The sequence below is a fragment of the Merops nubicus genome, unplaced genomic scaffold, assembly GCF_000691845.1.
Source record: "Merops nubicus isolate BGI_N331 unplaced genomic scaffold, ASM69184v1 scaffold33330, whole genome shotgun sequence".
In the NCBI taxonomy this organism is placed as follows: domain Eukaryota; kingdom Metazoa; phylum Chordata; class Aves; order Coraciiformes; family Meropidae; genus Merops; species Merops nubicus.
Window position 1 is genome coordinate 33649 of NW_008582888.1, and position 12951 is coordinate 46599.

General features: G+C 37.2%; 2 protein-coding genes across 5 annotated transcripts in view; both read right to left on the reverse strand.

Annotated features, from left to right (window-relative positions):
- Positions 1 to 4351: 4351 nt before the first annotated feature.
- Positions 4352 to 4975, reverse strand: FGFBP2 (fibroblast growth factor binding protein 2). Its single transcript, XM_008938977.1, has one exon. It carries the CDS (start codon positions 4973 to 4975, stop codon positions 4352 to 4354), a length of 624 nt encoding a protein of 207 aa, XP_008937225.1.
- A 2556-nt stretch (positions 4976 to 7531) lies between these two features.
- The window catches only part of PROM1 (prominin 1), a 55912-nt gene continuing 50492 nt past the window's right edge, over positions 7532 to 12951 (reverse strand). For 2 of the 4 annotated variants that reach the window (XM_008938996.1, XM_008938989.1), the window contains 4 exons: positions 12376 to 12491; positions 11237 to 11305; positions 9207 to 9249; positions 7532 to 8985 (listed from right to left, as the gene is read on the reverse strand). In XM_008938996.1, coding sequence (XP_008937244.1) covers positions 9231 to 9249; positions 11237 to 11305; positions 12376 to 12491 — 204 coding nt within the window. In that variant the 3' untranslated portion in view covers positions 7532 to 8985; positions 9207 to 9230. The remainder of the gene's footprint in view (positions 8986 to 9206; positions 9250 to 11236; positions 11306 to 12375; positions 12492 to 12951) is intronic. The other 2 variants (XM_008939012.1, XM_008939005.1) reach the window with 1 other exon arrangement.

Below are 12951 nucleotides of genomic sequence, written 5' to 3' on the forward strand. Positions count from 1 at the left end.
ACTTCAGAAAATTTTAGGTTTTCCTTTATTGTCTTATTTTTGTGGAAGACACCTGTCCCTAAAATCCATGCCATATCAACTACGACACATACTGAAACACCAAGGATGCACAACGTTAAGAACGAGGAAAGACAACACACCTAAACAATTCTCTCGGATAACACCAGAGTGCACTACTGCATAGCTGAGATGATTTACAGGCAGCCGAAGCAACATGATGATTGAGGTGTGGGTTTGGTCTACTTTCACATGAATAACCTGCACACTGCAAACAGTGATTTTCTTAGCTTCAGATACCTGATTTTAAGGCAAACAAGACCTGATGTTTGGTGTTTCTTAACACCTGAATTGCTTGCTGATTTTTCTTCACTGTCAAAACCAGGCTATATAAAAATATGTACTAAAAGACAGAGCCACTGAACATAAGTTTAAGTCAAATCCATTGTCTTTGAAATGATATGTGCTGTGAGAACATACTTAAGAAATCCCTATCTCTCATTCAATTTGATATAGTTAGAATGGCTGATCCAAGAGCATTTTTTGCACTTTAAGGAGACAGATGCTAACAGAGGTGTTCGTTATAAAATAGCCAGAACTTTTAAGCATTCTGCAGTGTTTCCATTGTAAATCACAGAATCATTTAGATCAGAAGGCACATTTGAAGTCTGTAGTCCAACCTCCTGCTCAAAGCAGAGTCAAATTGCATTCAGACTGTTTGGCTTAAACTTTGTCTGGCTGGTCCTGAAAACCTGTTTCCTTCCCTCTCCTACCATAAGCATGCTCCAGTCCCAGTCATCTAGGTGGATCTACATCAGCTGCTCCAGTTTTTCATTATTTCTTGAACCTTAACTTTGTGTGTTAAATGCACATTCTTTCAGACACAGGTTCTCAAAATACATGACTTTGCTTTTCTTGGAGGCTTACCTTGTTGAAGTAGTAAATACTTATGATGCTTCTGTGAGAGCCTAAATATGAGGATTTTGAGGCAGGTGGACAGCCTCACATTGCACTGAATGAGCAGCAGGCCTGGATATCAGGGGTCTCCCTGGCTGCAGGAATCCAGACAAATGTTTTCACTTGCTGTTCCTCTGTCAAGAAAATACAGACAAATTCCAACAAATTCTATCTACGCTTGGGTGGATTTCCTTAGGAAATATTCCTTATGTATATAGGGACTAATCGTTTAACCTAAAGTGAATGAAACAGCAGGTTCCGTTCAGTCACGACGTACTCAAAGATTGCATTAAATTTACCACAAACACTTCTCAATTCATCCTTTCAGTAATGAATAGCACTTTCACACCAAGAAGGTAACTGAAATGTCACAACTGTACCTTTCTAGTGCTAAACAGTTAAATAACATAGCTGATACAATGCCAGCACTGTTACAGTTAACATCCAACCTTTAAACATTCAGAAAGCAAGATTATAGTTAACTGCCTTGAGAGGGTGCATAGTGTTGCCTAATGAAATGCAATCCAAGCCACACATCACCTTAATGCCAAAATCTTCATCTTGTAGAATTTTGTGCCTAAGTATGTATCTTGGATCTTGGTTATTTTGCAAAAAGCATTTAATGGAAGAGTGGCCTTTGGTGCAAGACTATTTGATTTCTAGTTTCTGTCTCATGGGCGAAACAGGTTCAGGTGGTCACTCTTGCCAACACAGTGCCAAGCATGGAACCCTGTACAGCAAGAGCTCTGCTCTGCTGACACGAGTTCCCTGGGAGACAGTGCACTAGCAAAGGTATGACATCTGCCCTCTAATAAGCAGAATCAGTGATGGCCATGTATTTTAGCCTGTACCATCAAGAACCCTACACAGTGTCAGACAACTTGCTGCCTTCTGTGCTCAGTGCATATACACAGAAGGGATAAAGAGGAAAATTTTCTTCTGGTGCTCTGATGAGACTTCATATTTCCTCCTGCTATCAGTATGGTGGGTAACCAATTCTCCCAGACCTCTCTCAATGCACGATATTGTCTCATTTTTAAGGTCATTACTGTTGTAGTGGAGACTACTGCAAAACATTCACTCTGCAGTGATGATTCTGCGTCATACAAATGGTGAGTTTTTAAAAACCACGCCTGAAGAATGCATTCTGAATGTTCACAAATCAAATTATTATATGCATTTCTATGACAGAAATAAGAGAGTAGCTGTACTAGTACATTTTTTACTCCCAGAAAAAGAGCCTGGCAAGGATAATGAAGTTACAAATTAGTATTAACCACACTGGACTGATGGCTGACAAAACCACAGACTTGCTTAAGCTTGCACTTTATCAGTATTCAAGCTGTACTTCTGCCTTCTACACACAACCTTCTGCACTGATCCTGTGTTTGTTACTTGCTGCTCCTTTCCACATATTTCAGGAGGTTTGGGGACAGAAAAGTATTTCATGGTTTTTTTGGAACAAGGCACAAAGTTTAGCGATCAGGCAGTCATGATCTCGAATTACCAAGTGAGAATTACAAAACTGTGAGTAAAGCTGAAGAAGTACTGAAGTGTAACAACACCTTGCAGAAACCACATAACAGCAAATACAGAGCACTGCTGATTTCCATGGTACAAAGGTTTTCCATCTATAACCCTGCTGTGAAACTCACTTGGGAACAAAAGGGATCATTGTTAAAAAAAAATCTGAATACAAATGTGTTGTAATCTTTGAGAACAGGCTGTTAGGTCTTGCTTTGTGTTTTGATGAGATTTAGGCAAGTGCCCAAGTGCATAGATATGAGTTACTTTTCAGAATATTTACTGAACCCAAACATTAATATTACTGCTGATCGATCCTAATAACACTGAACTCTGCAGATGCATCACAGATGAACACTTCTAATCTGCTATGTTTAGAAATGTATTCTTACATTACTCTGATTTCTCCAATTTTTTTTTCCTTTGCTGGCTGAAACTTATCATTGCACTATAAACATAATAACATTGAATATATTAATATTAATGAAAACATTTTCAAAGTGGGAAAAAATACTGAATATATTAATATTAATGAAAACATGTTCAAAGTGGGAGCCAGATCATGGCTCAGATCTGTAACTTCTCTTACACATTCTACCAACAATCTCTTAAGAAAAAACTACCAAGTATCATTTAAAAATTTTAAGAAAGCACACAGAGTATATTTTCAAAAATCTTATTTTTATTGTTTGCACTACCTGTAGCATGATTTACAGCTTTCTAACAAATTGAAGCAAATCAGCACACAGAAACCTATTCAAGGTCAGCGCTCATACAGTGAAACCTTGGTTACATAAATGCAGCACACCTTGGTGCATAACAAACTTAGGAATAGTCAGTTCATCCTAACACTAAGTACAGTCACTCCAGTTTCCTGGATTTTTCAAGGCTGTTAAGAAGTGATCATTTTAGGGGTGCAAAGAGAAAACAGCTACAAGGTTTATAGAGATTAATGTTTTTTAAACCAGAAGTCTTAAGTCTAAATCATTAAGCTACAGGAAGGACCCTTTCTTCAGCTGTAAAAATTTTGCTCTGCAAAACAAAAAAGAAAAAAAATTAGTCATTTTGCTATATTTAAGCACAAGTAAGATTATTAGCAGCCTAAACACTTTAACCAGCCTGCTGGTTCATGCTGCATATATTCCCATTTCTCTCAGAAGTTTGCCAGGGTTAGTCACTAGTTCCTGGCTTTCTCTCTCTGAGCCAAAAGGGAAGTGGGGTATAAAACAACAACTGTGAGGGCTTTAACTTTTTAAATCATGGCTGAAAACCTGAGACTTACCAGACAAGAGCCTGCATGTGATCCCCTATTGCCTCTACAGAAACAAAGCACCAAACCAAGACAATCTGTTTGGTTTTATTAATTTCTGCAAGTTGTTTACAAACTACTTTTAAAATTTAAAATGGTCAATTACTAACTTAAAGTTTTGATGAAGAAGCTTTATTGTCTCAATTTCTCAAGGTAGTTCTAAATTGTTGTAGCTAATGCATGTTATTTATCCCACTTCACAGGCTTAAATACTGATGTCAGCAAGAGGGAAGGAATGACACAAGGCAGAAAACAAGCCCAATTCAAACAGAAATAAAATACCATAGGATTAATAGCAGACAGGACAAATCTCTTGGTACATACTAAAGACTTCACAGAAAGCTGTCAAGAAGTCCTGAACTAGCATCCATCATTGGGAGTTCAGGCTGTCCAGCCCCTCAGAAGTCACAGTACAGGCTTCACCACTTCAGATTTTAGTGATCAAGCCTAGACCCTCCCTTTCCACACCCCTGAGAGACCCCCAAGTTCAAAATAAAGTACAACAGGATTACTCTAAGTATATTCTGCTGTGCTTCACGGTGGAGTTTTACCTGAAGTAAATCCTTAACCTCTAAAGATGCCAATAATGTAGGAGCAGAAACCATGCAGGGATTCCCAGCAATGTTCCCGTGCCAGTTTCATTGCTTCTGTTTCATTTTCAGACCCTTGCCCGTGCTGGGTTGGTATAAGAGGCAGGATTGGAGGTTTCCCTATTTTCTTAGCAGAGCTTTTCCCTGCTCCCCTCATAGAAGCGGAAGCTTTCTGGACTGATCTGTCCCGGTTTGCTAGATCTTCTGGCTCCACACCAGCAGCTATTTGCTTCATGAAAGCCTCTGTGGGAGCCTTTTGGCACATAGTGGTCTTCAGCACTTCCGTGGATTCACAGGCGTGTGGGAGCTTCCTAAGTTCCACGGCGATCTGATTCCAGTAAATCTTTGGGTTGTTTCTGAAAGCACGACAGACTGATGGCTTGCCAGTGAATTCACACCAGTAGGACATGCCTTGGCTTTTGCATTCAATTCTAACTTTCATCTCCTCGTCACCGCTCATGCTCATTGTGCAAACATCTTTGGTTTTAGTCCGAAAATGGATTTCTTCACCACTGCTTCTTTTCTTCGGCTTCACCTTCTGTCCCAGTGCTCCCATGCCACAGGTGACCACTAGGAAAAGTAGTGCAAAACTCTTCATGGTGAGAGGAGCTGACAGAGATCCTTGAGCAATGCAAGCTGAAAAAGTGAAACCAGTAAGTAACGGGCTGCTCACAATTTAAAGGCTTGGTGCACAAAGAAGCCTCTTTCCAGTGAAACTTGGGATCTAAGTTTTTTTTAAAAATAAAAATAATAAATCACACAGCAGTAGGCATGTGCCTGTAATTTATAGCCCAAGGGAAAGTCAAATAAGCTGTCAACTCCCAAGAAGGTAACAAGATAAATCTTGTAAATGCAGTTAAATACAGAATGATAGTTGTATAACGAAGCACATTCCTATCCAGGATGAACACGTCAAATTTGATTTTTAACAGGTACTTTCCATTCTCCAGCTGCTTTATAGCTATCTCCATGCCAGAGCTTGTAAGACCATATCAAAGTAAAAAAAGAGAGAAGTGCCAAAGCAATCTATGCAGCTACATCTGGATGAGTATAAATGTTTCCTCCTACTAAAGGCTGATTTGTGGAACAGGTTTTCTGTGGATTTGCACAGTAAGGATGCAGCTTTTGTACATCATTTTGTCAGCACATGACGTGCAAAGGGGACAAATGGAAGAATCAACTGCACATTCGTTGAGCCATGAAAGACTTTTAGACATGCAATATTTAAGCAAGGTAAGGAATAAACTTTTAGCAAAATAAGGTCTTGCAAGACCTAACTATAAACTAGATATTTGAAGTTCACACACAGAGCAAGACAACAGAACTAGCTTAGCACAGGTCTTAGCAGCAGGGAATAGACATCAAGCATCTCAGACAGTTGTTCTTAAACACTTTTCAGTTTTGTTTTGGTTTTTTTTTTTTTTTAACAGATATTTTCCTGTTCATAATAAATGAGCTGTAAAAAATGACATAAAGGAAAGGCAAGAGAACAGAAATACTTCAGTACAGAATCCTATACTAGCAGTTTCTGCTGCAGTAACTGAAAGCAGAGCTAAAGAAAATCATGGTAAGTGCTTTTGGCATTCAGGAGGTCATGAGAAAAAAAATCCCTCCCATGCTGTTGCAAGCCACAGTACTTTTCTGGCTAGTAAGACCCCACTAGACATGTACGCTACACCCAGCCTGACCTGAACAGCTTCTGGAAGGGGTATTGTACTATTTAGGTATGCCCAAATAGCTGCGGCGTGCTAGAAACTGTAGGTGTAAGAACGGCCATAGAGAATGGACTAGAAAGCTGGTTTGTGTAGCTAGCCACTCAGTACATATAGCTAAAGAAAATACCAAGGCAAAAAACATTTATTTAACACAGGCAGTGAAGCAGAACAAAACAAAACAAAAAAAAAAATGCAAAAAAGCTTCTTCTAATACTTGACAATAGAGTCCCTAGGTGCTGTGGCACCCCAGCCTGCCCAAGAGTTGCCTGATTGAAGACAGAGACACCTGGAACAGCCATTCTGGGTAGCCTGAACCTTGGTCGTCTTCCAGTGAACACATCACAAAGTTCCCCATGATTAAGTATCATTGGACAGAGAGAACACCACTTTTTTTTTCACCTCCTCTCTAAGGCCATTTTTTCAGTAACCCTCTTAGTAGAGGCCTCATTTCTCGCTTCTTGCCGTTCCGACTGTCCCTTTCAAAGCACAGCGGAGGGGCTCTCCAGTCCAGCTTTAGGAGAAACTGCAATGGTACAAGGTACTTCAGATTTACAATTCACTCCTGTGTTGTTTTCTGGGGAGCCTTCTGAACTGTCATCCATCCTGCCACAAGAATCTTGTTGCCCACCTCTTACTTCATTTCAAGGATTCAAATCTCTACTGCAAGCACTCAAAGACCTCTTAATATTTGCCACACAGATGTTACTATTTACACTTGGTTTTATGCACAACAGCACTGACAGTCCCTGGATTAGTAACTAAGGACATTAATCTCTTGTTCTAATTATCGTTACAGAGTTCAAAACTACTTAAAAGTTACTTTATACCAGTTTCAGATCTCTTACTCTGAAAGTAATTTTTAAAGTGTAATTATGAAAACAAATCAGACTACAAAGATAAGGACAAATATCAAAGCTTGGAGTTGACAGCTCTGGTATATTTACATAGTACAGTTAATATGTCACTGCCAAGTATTTGTCTCACTCCCATCTGAGATTTGTGTCCTCCATCTGCCTGTGCTTCAGATAAAATAGCCCATAGTCTGTTCTATCAGTGGAAAACAATTGTCCTTTTGCAAGTTAAGTTAGGATGCCAACAGTGAACTATGGGAGCTCAAGAACTGGCAAATGTTTAATTCTTCTGTCAGTGCTACAGAAACAACAACAAAGGCAAACTCATTAGCTTAAGTCCTACCATCTTGGCATAAATCACATCCTTCGTGGAAGTTAGAAGCTCCCTCATGCAGAGTCAACACTTTCAGTCCTTCCTGCTCCAGTTCTTGGTCTCTTATCTTGCTTAAGCAAAAGTCATCAGTAAAAGTCAAGTATAGGAAACATTTTTAATCATGGTAAAAGAATTCATTTTTATAAGATTTTAACTCAGTGCAACTCTTCTGAAACAGGTCTACACAATAAAACAATTCAGAATCAAACATCAGGTAGTTAAGCAAGTTCTTTTTTATTTAAATGAACTGGGAACATTTCCTCAAATTAAAAATAGAAACTTTTAAAATTTGCAGTTGTGAAGATTACATATACACATATGCTACATACTGTCAATTAGACATGTTTATGACCTAAAAATTAAAAATTTAAGGTTATTGCAGATTAAAAGACTATTATCACTTTTCAGTATTTCTTTAACATTATATGAATGATTTATAGGATTAGCCCTACTTCAAGCCAATGAACCTTGTTGGAAATAAAGTTAACAATACTGATACATGAAGAGATGCTATTTTAGATCAGTATACCAAATTACTTCAGCTGCCAAAATATCTTACACTAGTAAGGTATATACTTTTGGCCTTGTTGATGAATTCCACTGTTAACTAATCCACCAATGCAACTGTAGGCCTAAATTCAGGCAATAATCCTAGTAGTAACAACATTAACTCCAATTACTAAACACATTTGAATCTCAATATTGGAAATCATATTCTAAAGTTATTTAGCAAAACCAGTTATCACTGCCTGCTGAAGGAGCCACAGCTTAACAGTGATACAACTAAGGTCGTTACAGACATGAGTGTGAATGAGGAAATGGGAAAGAGAGAGAATGTAAAGCATTCTAAAAGTCACCAACACCTGACGTCTGTCATGCTCTTTTTGAGTACTACTGAACTCTAGAAAGCTTAGCTTTTTTTGCTATATTACGCATCACGCACACTCCCAACCCTCCCACCCAAGGAGTTTCAAAACAAACTTCTCAAAAAAGTCCCCTTTAGGTCTATGCTGCAAAAACCACTAAAGATGAAATAATTTTTTAAAAAAGGGAGAAACCAAAACTGCAACTAAACTTTTTGGAGACACAAAGAGACACCGTGGATCCCATTACACTTCAAATTTAGTTCAAAGTGTTCATTCAAGAGCACCAAATAGCAACACTGATCATGCTGGTAAATTCATTTGTGAAGAGTATTATACAATATTAAAATCTTAACTAAACGCAAGTTTTAAGAAAAATGTATATACAAAAGTCTCTGTATACAAAATGTGTTTTTATGTAAACGTGTATGTACTGTATTTAACACAAATCAACAATTTAAGAACTGGACCACTTGTCAGAGGATTGCTAGGGAAAGGCTGTTCATCTAAGTAATTTATATACTTTGATGTAAAGTAGAAAGCCCAGTGTAAAAAAGTAAAAAAACAAAACCCAACATTTTAATTCAAGCCTTGAACAGTGGTATTTGAGAGGCAGTGTCCTGATCTCAAAATATTCTGTACAGTAGTTTATGGCATAACGTTCAATAGTACATTTGGGATTTACAGTACAGGTGACGTAAAACAAGTGGCTCAGGATTTGGATGATGAATGCAAATGCCAACACACATGGAAGAATAGTGATATATATATATCCATAGAAGAATCTTGAGTCTCATTTATACAGCCTGGAAATAATCACAAAAACAGGTCAGGAAAATTTGATGAAAGCAGAAAGTTAATATAATTAAAGCAGAACGAAGGCATTGATTTTCATATGAATATCAATACGATTTAGTAATTTATTTTTAAACCTTACAGCACTCATGTTACAGAAAACAAAGCAGCCTTCCTAAAAATGGTAAAGTAGCAACAGACCAAGAATTAATATTAAAAGCTTATTACTTACCCCTTAATATGTGTTCAATACATGTTACCACTGTTCCACAGAGCTATACAAGAAAAAACAGAAACCAAACACATTATTGGGTTTTTTGCACACAAATGGAACAGAATTATCGTGTCTACCTAACATGAGATAAGCTCAGCTGCAACGAACTGTTCTCAAACTTTCATCCACTTAATCAAGAGTTTTTCAACTAAGAAGAAACAGATTGTTTTCCCCACCAACTTTTCTGGTTATCTTTGTTTCACGACAGAAGAAATGCTTGGATTGCTTATTTAACACCACTCCTTTGAGAACTTAATCCAGCCTCCAGTTTTGCTCCCACAAAAATGGTGGCTGCATTTGCAATTATTTGTATCTTTAATATGTATACAAAAATACCTGTGTGAGATATCTATACAAATATGCCTCATATAGATCTCGTAATATTTATAAAGAAAGATATTTGCATTTCTTCCCAACAAAATAACCCAGCTGATTTAGACGGACAAAAAAACCCCATGGGATTCTCCACAACTGCAAAAGTACAGGTGCACAGAGATCTATTCAAAGTCGTTATCTCTCAAAGTAGTATCTCCACAAAATAATTTGTAGGAAATGAGAAAAAGCAAGGACAGAATAAAAGCAAAGGGTTTGCTGAAATGAAAATTCAAACCAAAACTCGATGGCTGTGGGAATCCCAGACTGCGAAATTCAAAGCATGTCTCTCACATAACTAGCAGTTTTTCAAATTATGTCAGTTAGCACATCAGAAGACAGTGTTGCTTCAAACTGAATCTTTATATTTTATTATGGAAGCCCATTCTGAGTAACTTAAAACTTAGAAAAAGGAAGTCAGGACTGAACTAGGGGGTCTTTGTTTAAAAGATTATTTTATGTTAGTAATTTTTAGCTTGTTCAGGAACACTGTACTGAACATTTAATAAATCACAGAAATATCACAGAAAACATATTAAAGATCCAAAAAGGACTTCTAACGCCTGAGCAATTAGTAGGCTCCTCTTACGTAAAAGATTGAAAGTTCTTAAAATTGAGAATCCTTAGATACATCAGTGGAAAGTATTTTTTAATTAAACACCTTGTAGGGTAATTTAAGGAGTGGCCTTAAGTTGTAGAATAGACCACGATAATCATGATCATAAATATCACTAAAACTACCATTTCATATAAAAGATTCATTCAGAAGGAAATGTGGAATCAAGATTTGGTGAGTAAATAATTACTGTAAAATACAGTTCTAACAAATAATAACTGATGCAGCCATAAAACCTAGCAAGAATTCCAAAAACTTTGAGCTCTCTTGGTGTTTACCCATGACTGAAAGAATGGTGGTACTTTACTTCTCTGCCAACACTTGGCCTATACTCTCAGTCATGAAGTTGCAAGTTAAGGCAGTGAGCTACAGATCTCAGTTATAAATGAGATTCTTCCTTGAGCAACGCATATTTTGCAAACTCAAATATTCAAGTTGTGGGATGTCCTATGTTATATCTGTGGAAAATGAAAGTCTCACAACTAGCTAATGTTTTACAGCACTGAAGTTCTAGAGACAGAAAAGAATGCAATTCTCCTCCTTTTTAAACAGAACTTAAATTCCTTGTTTTGTGATGTTACACTAATTCTGCCCATGCAGAAACACCTCATTTCTCTGTTCATGTTTTCTGCATACCCTGGACCACCTGCCTTTTGCACAGGAAAAGCTCTTCTCACCATCTAGAAAAATAAAATAACTCAGGAGTAAAAACACATCCCCACATCCCCATCCTCTCACTTTCAACTGTTAGCAAAGTATTTTAATACGTTTATCAATTTAGGACCATCCATTGCACTACACAAATACCTAATTACCTGGATTTTAAAGATCAAATTTAGGCAATTGTTTTGTTAAGTTGCTGGATATTACAGTATCATGCCAAAAAACCCCACAGAGAATTACAGGATTCACTTTAAGATGTGCAGAAAATTGGAAAGGTGATCCATACAGTAGATTAAGTAAGGACACATGAAGGCATGCAGTTTCAGACTCGGTTTACCTTGTAAAAACAGGATTGTGTATACCATATAAATGCTCTTTATGATAACCATTATTACCATTTTCTGTACTGTAATAAAATAAATACACCAAGAAAGACCATGTTAATGATAAGATGCACTATGTACAGTATGGCTTCAAAGACATGTACATGGATGATGGTATTATATGCAAAGATAAATTGTGTCTGTACAATAGAATATAGCTTTTCCTTTGTAACATTCAGGAGTTGTGGCATAATTATAATTTTAAATTTTAAAATATTTTTATATTCTCCAAAAACTTATTCATTATTTTGCTGTTCTTGTTGAGTTGGATACTCAGTCTGGTGAAACAGAACATGTTACCTTTTTTGAAGTAACATGTTACACTAAAAAAATAAACCCTCCCACCTGAATGAAATAATTTTAATAAATAACAGAAAAAAAAGTCTTACATTTTCATGGGTATAGTTTTGACACTAAAAAAAACACAGAAAAGGAGAAGTAATTAACTAGACACTAATAAGTGAGTGATTTTAGCTGTACATGCCTGTTTCTGCTCTACTTTACTTGTGAATGTGATGAGAAATGACCAGTGTGAAAGTTGAGAAATGTAGCGTACAGGCTAAAATAAAGAGTAGGAAAAAAAAAAAGCACAAAAAAAAAAACTGATGGGAAAATATGTAAGAACAGTTATCATAAAGTAAAATGCCAAGTCCCTGAGACAGAGGAACTGCAATTGAAAAAGGAAAGACTGGTTAGGAATAACAAAGACAGTAAGAAAGCAAGTAAGTAATTCAAGGAGACTTCAAAGCAGACATAATTCACCTTAACAGGTTATTTAGCAAAGCCAATCACTCGCACATTTGGAAGATATTTAAGCGTTGTACACGAAGCTCTGAAGGCCTCGTTCTGAAATAAGTTTCTTAAAAGTCAGAGCTGGCAATATCTGCACAGAATTATGGCAAGTCAAAGCAACCAAAGCCCACCTGCATGGAGCATTTTGCAGGCCCCAACCCAAACCTGTGCTATTCACCAGAACATGCAGTTCTAGTCTGAGAGCACGGGACATTTAAGGATTATCGTGCCTTCACGTGAGGCGCTAGGGAAAACATTTCAATCCATTTGCCATCTAACTTACTGAGGAGTATATACTTACTCATCATATACATCCTCTGTATCCATTCTACGATAGTATTTGGAGAGTTTTACAGCAAAAATTATGGCAGGAATTAGAAATATTGAAGAGCCTCCCAAACCAAACCAGAAGGTATTCTGAAACAAAGCAAAATCCAGAAAAAAAAAAAAAATCACAGAGGATATTTGTCAGAGAAGTACTGAATCCTTGTTTGATATCCTAAATATTGTTACTGGAAGAACACAGTAGAAATTAGTGGTACTGGTCCTGTGGGCTGAAGCTCCTTATGCTGCTGTGGAAAGGGACATGTTAATCATTCTCAAGGTGAACTAAAGTAAGAATATTACTGTCCTACGACTGCAATCAAACAGGTATAAGTCTGAAGTTGCTCAAAGCCACACAGCCATAGCCTCAGCCATCAGAAGTTACCTCAACATTGCCAGCCTTGCAGTGCAAAGTAATTTTGTGTCTCAGCATTAATTTGTTAGCCACATTATTTTGTTTTCCTTCCTTGATATTTTAAAGCATTTGTCCTCCTTGCAGTTCTTGTCAAAATCTGATTCTCCAGCACTTTCTCAAGGTACTTTTTAACTTGCT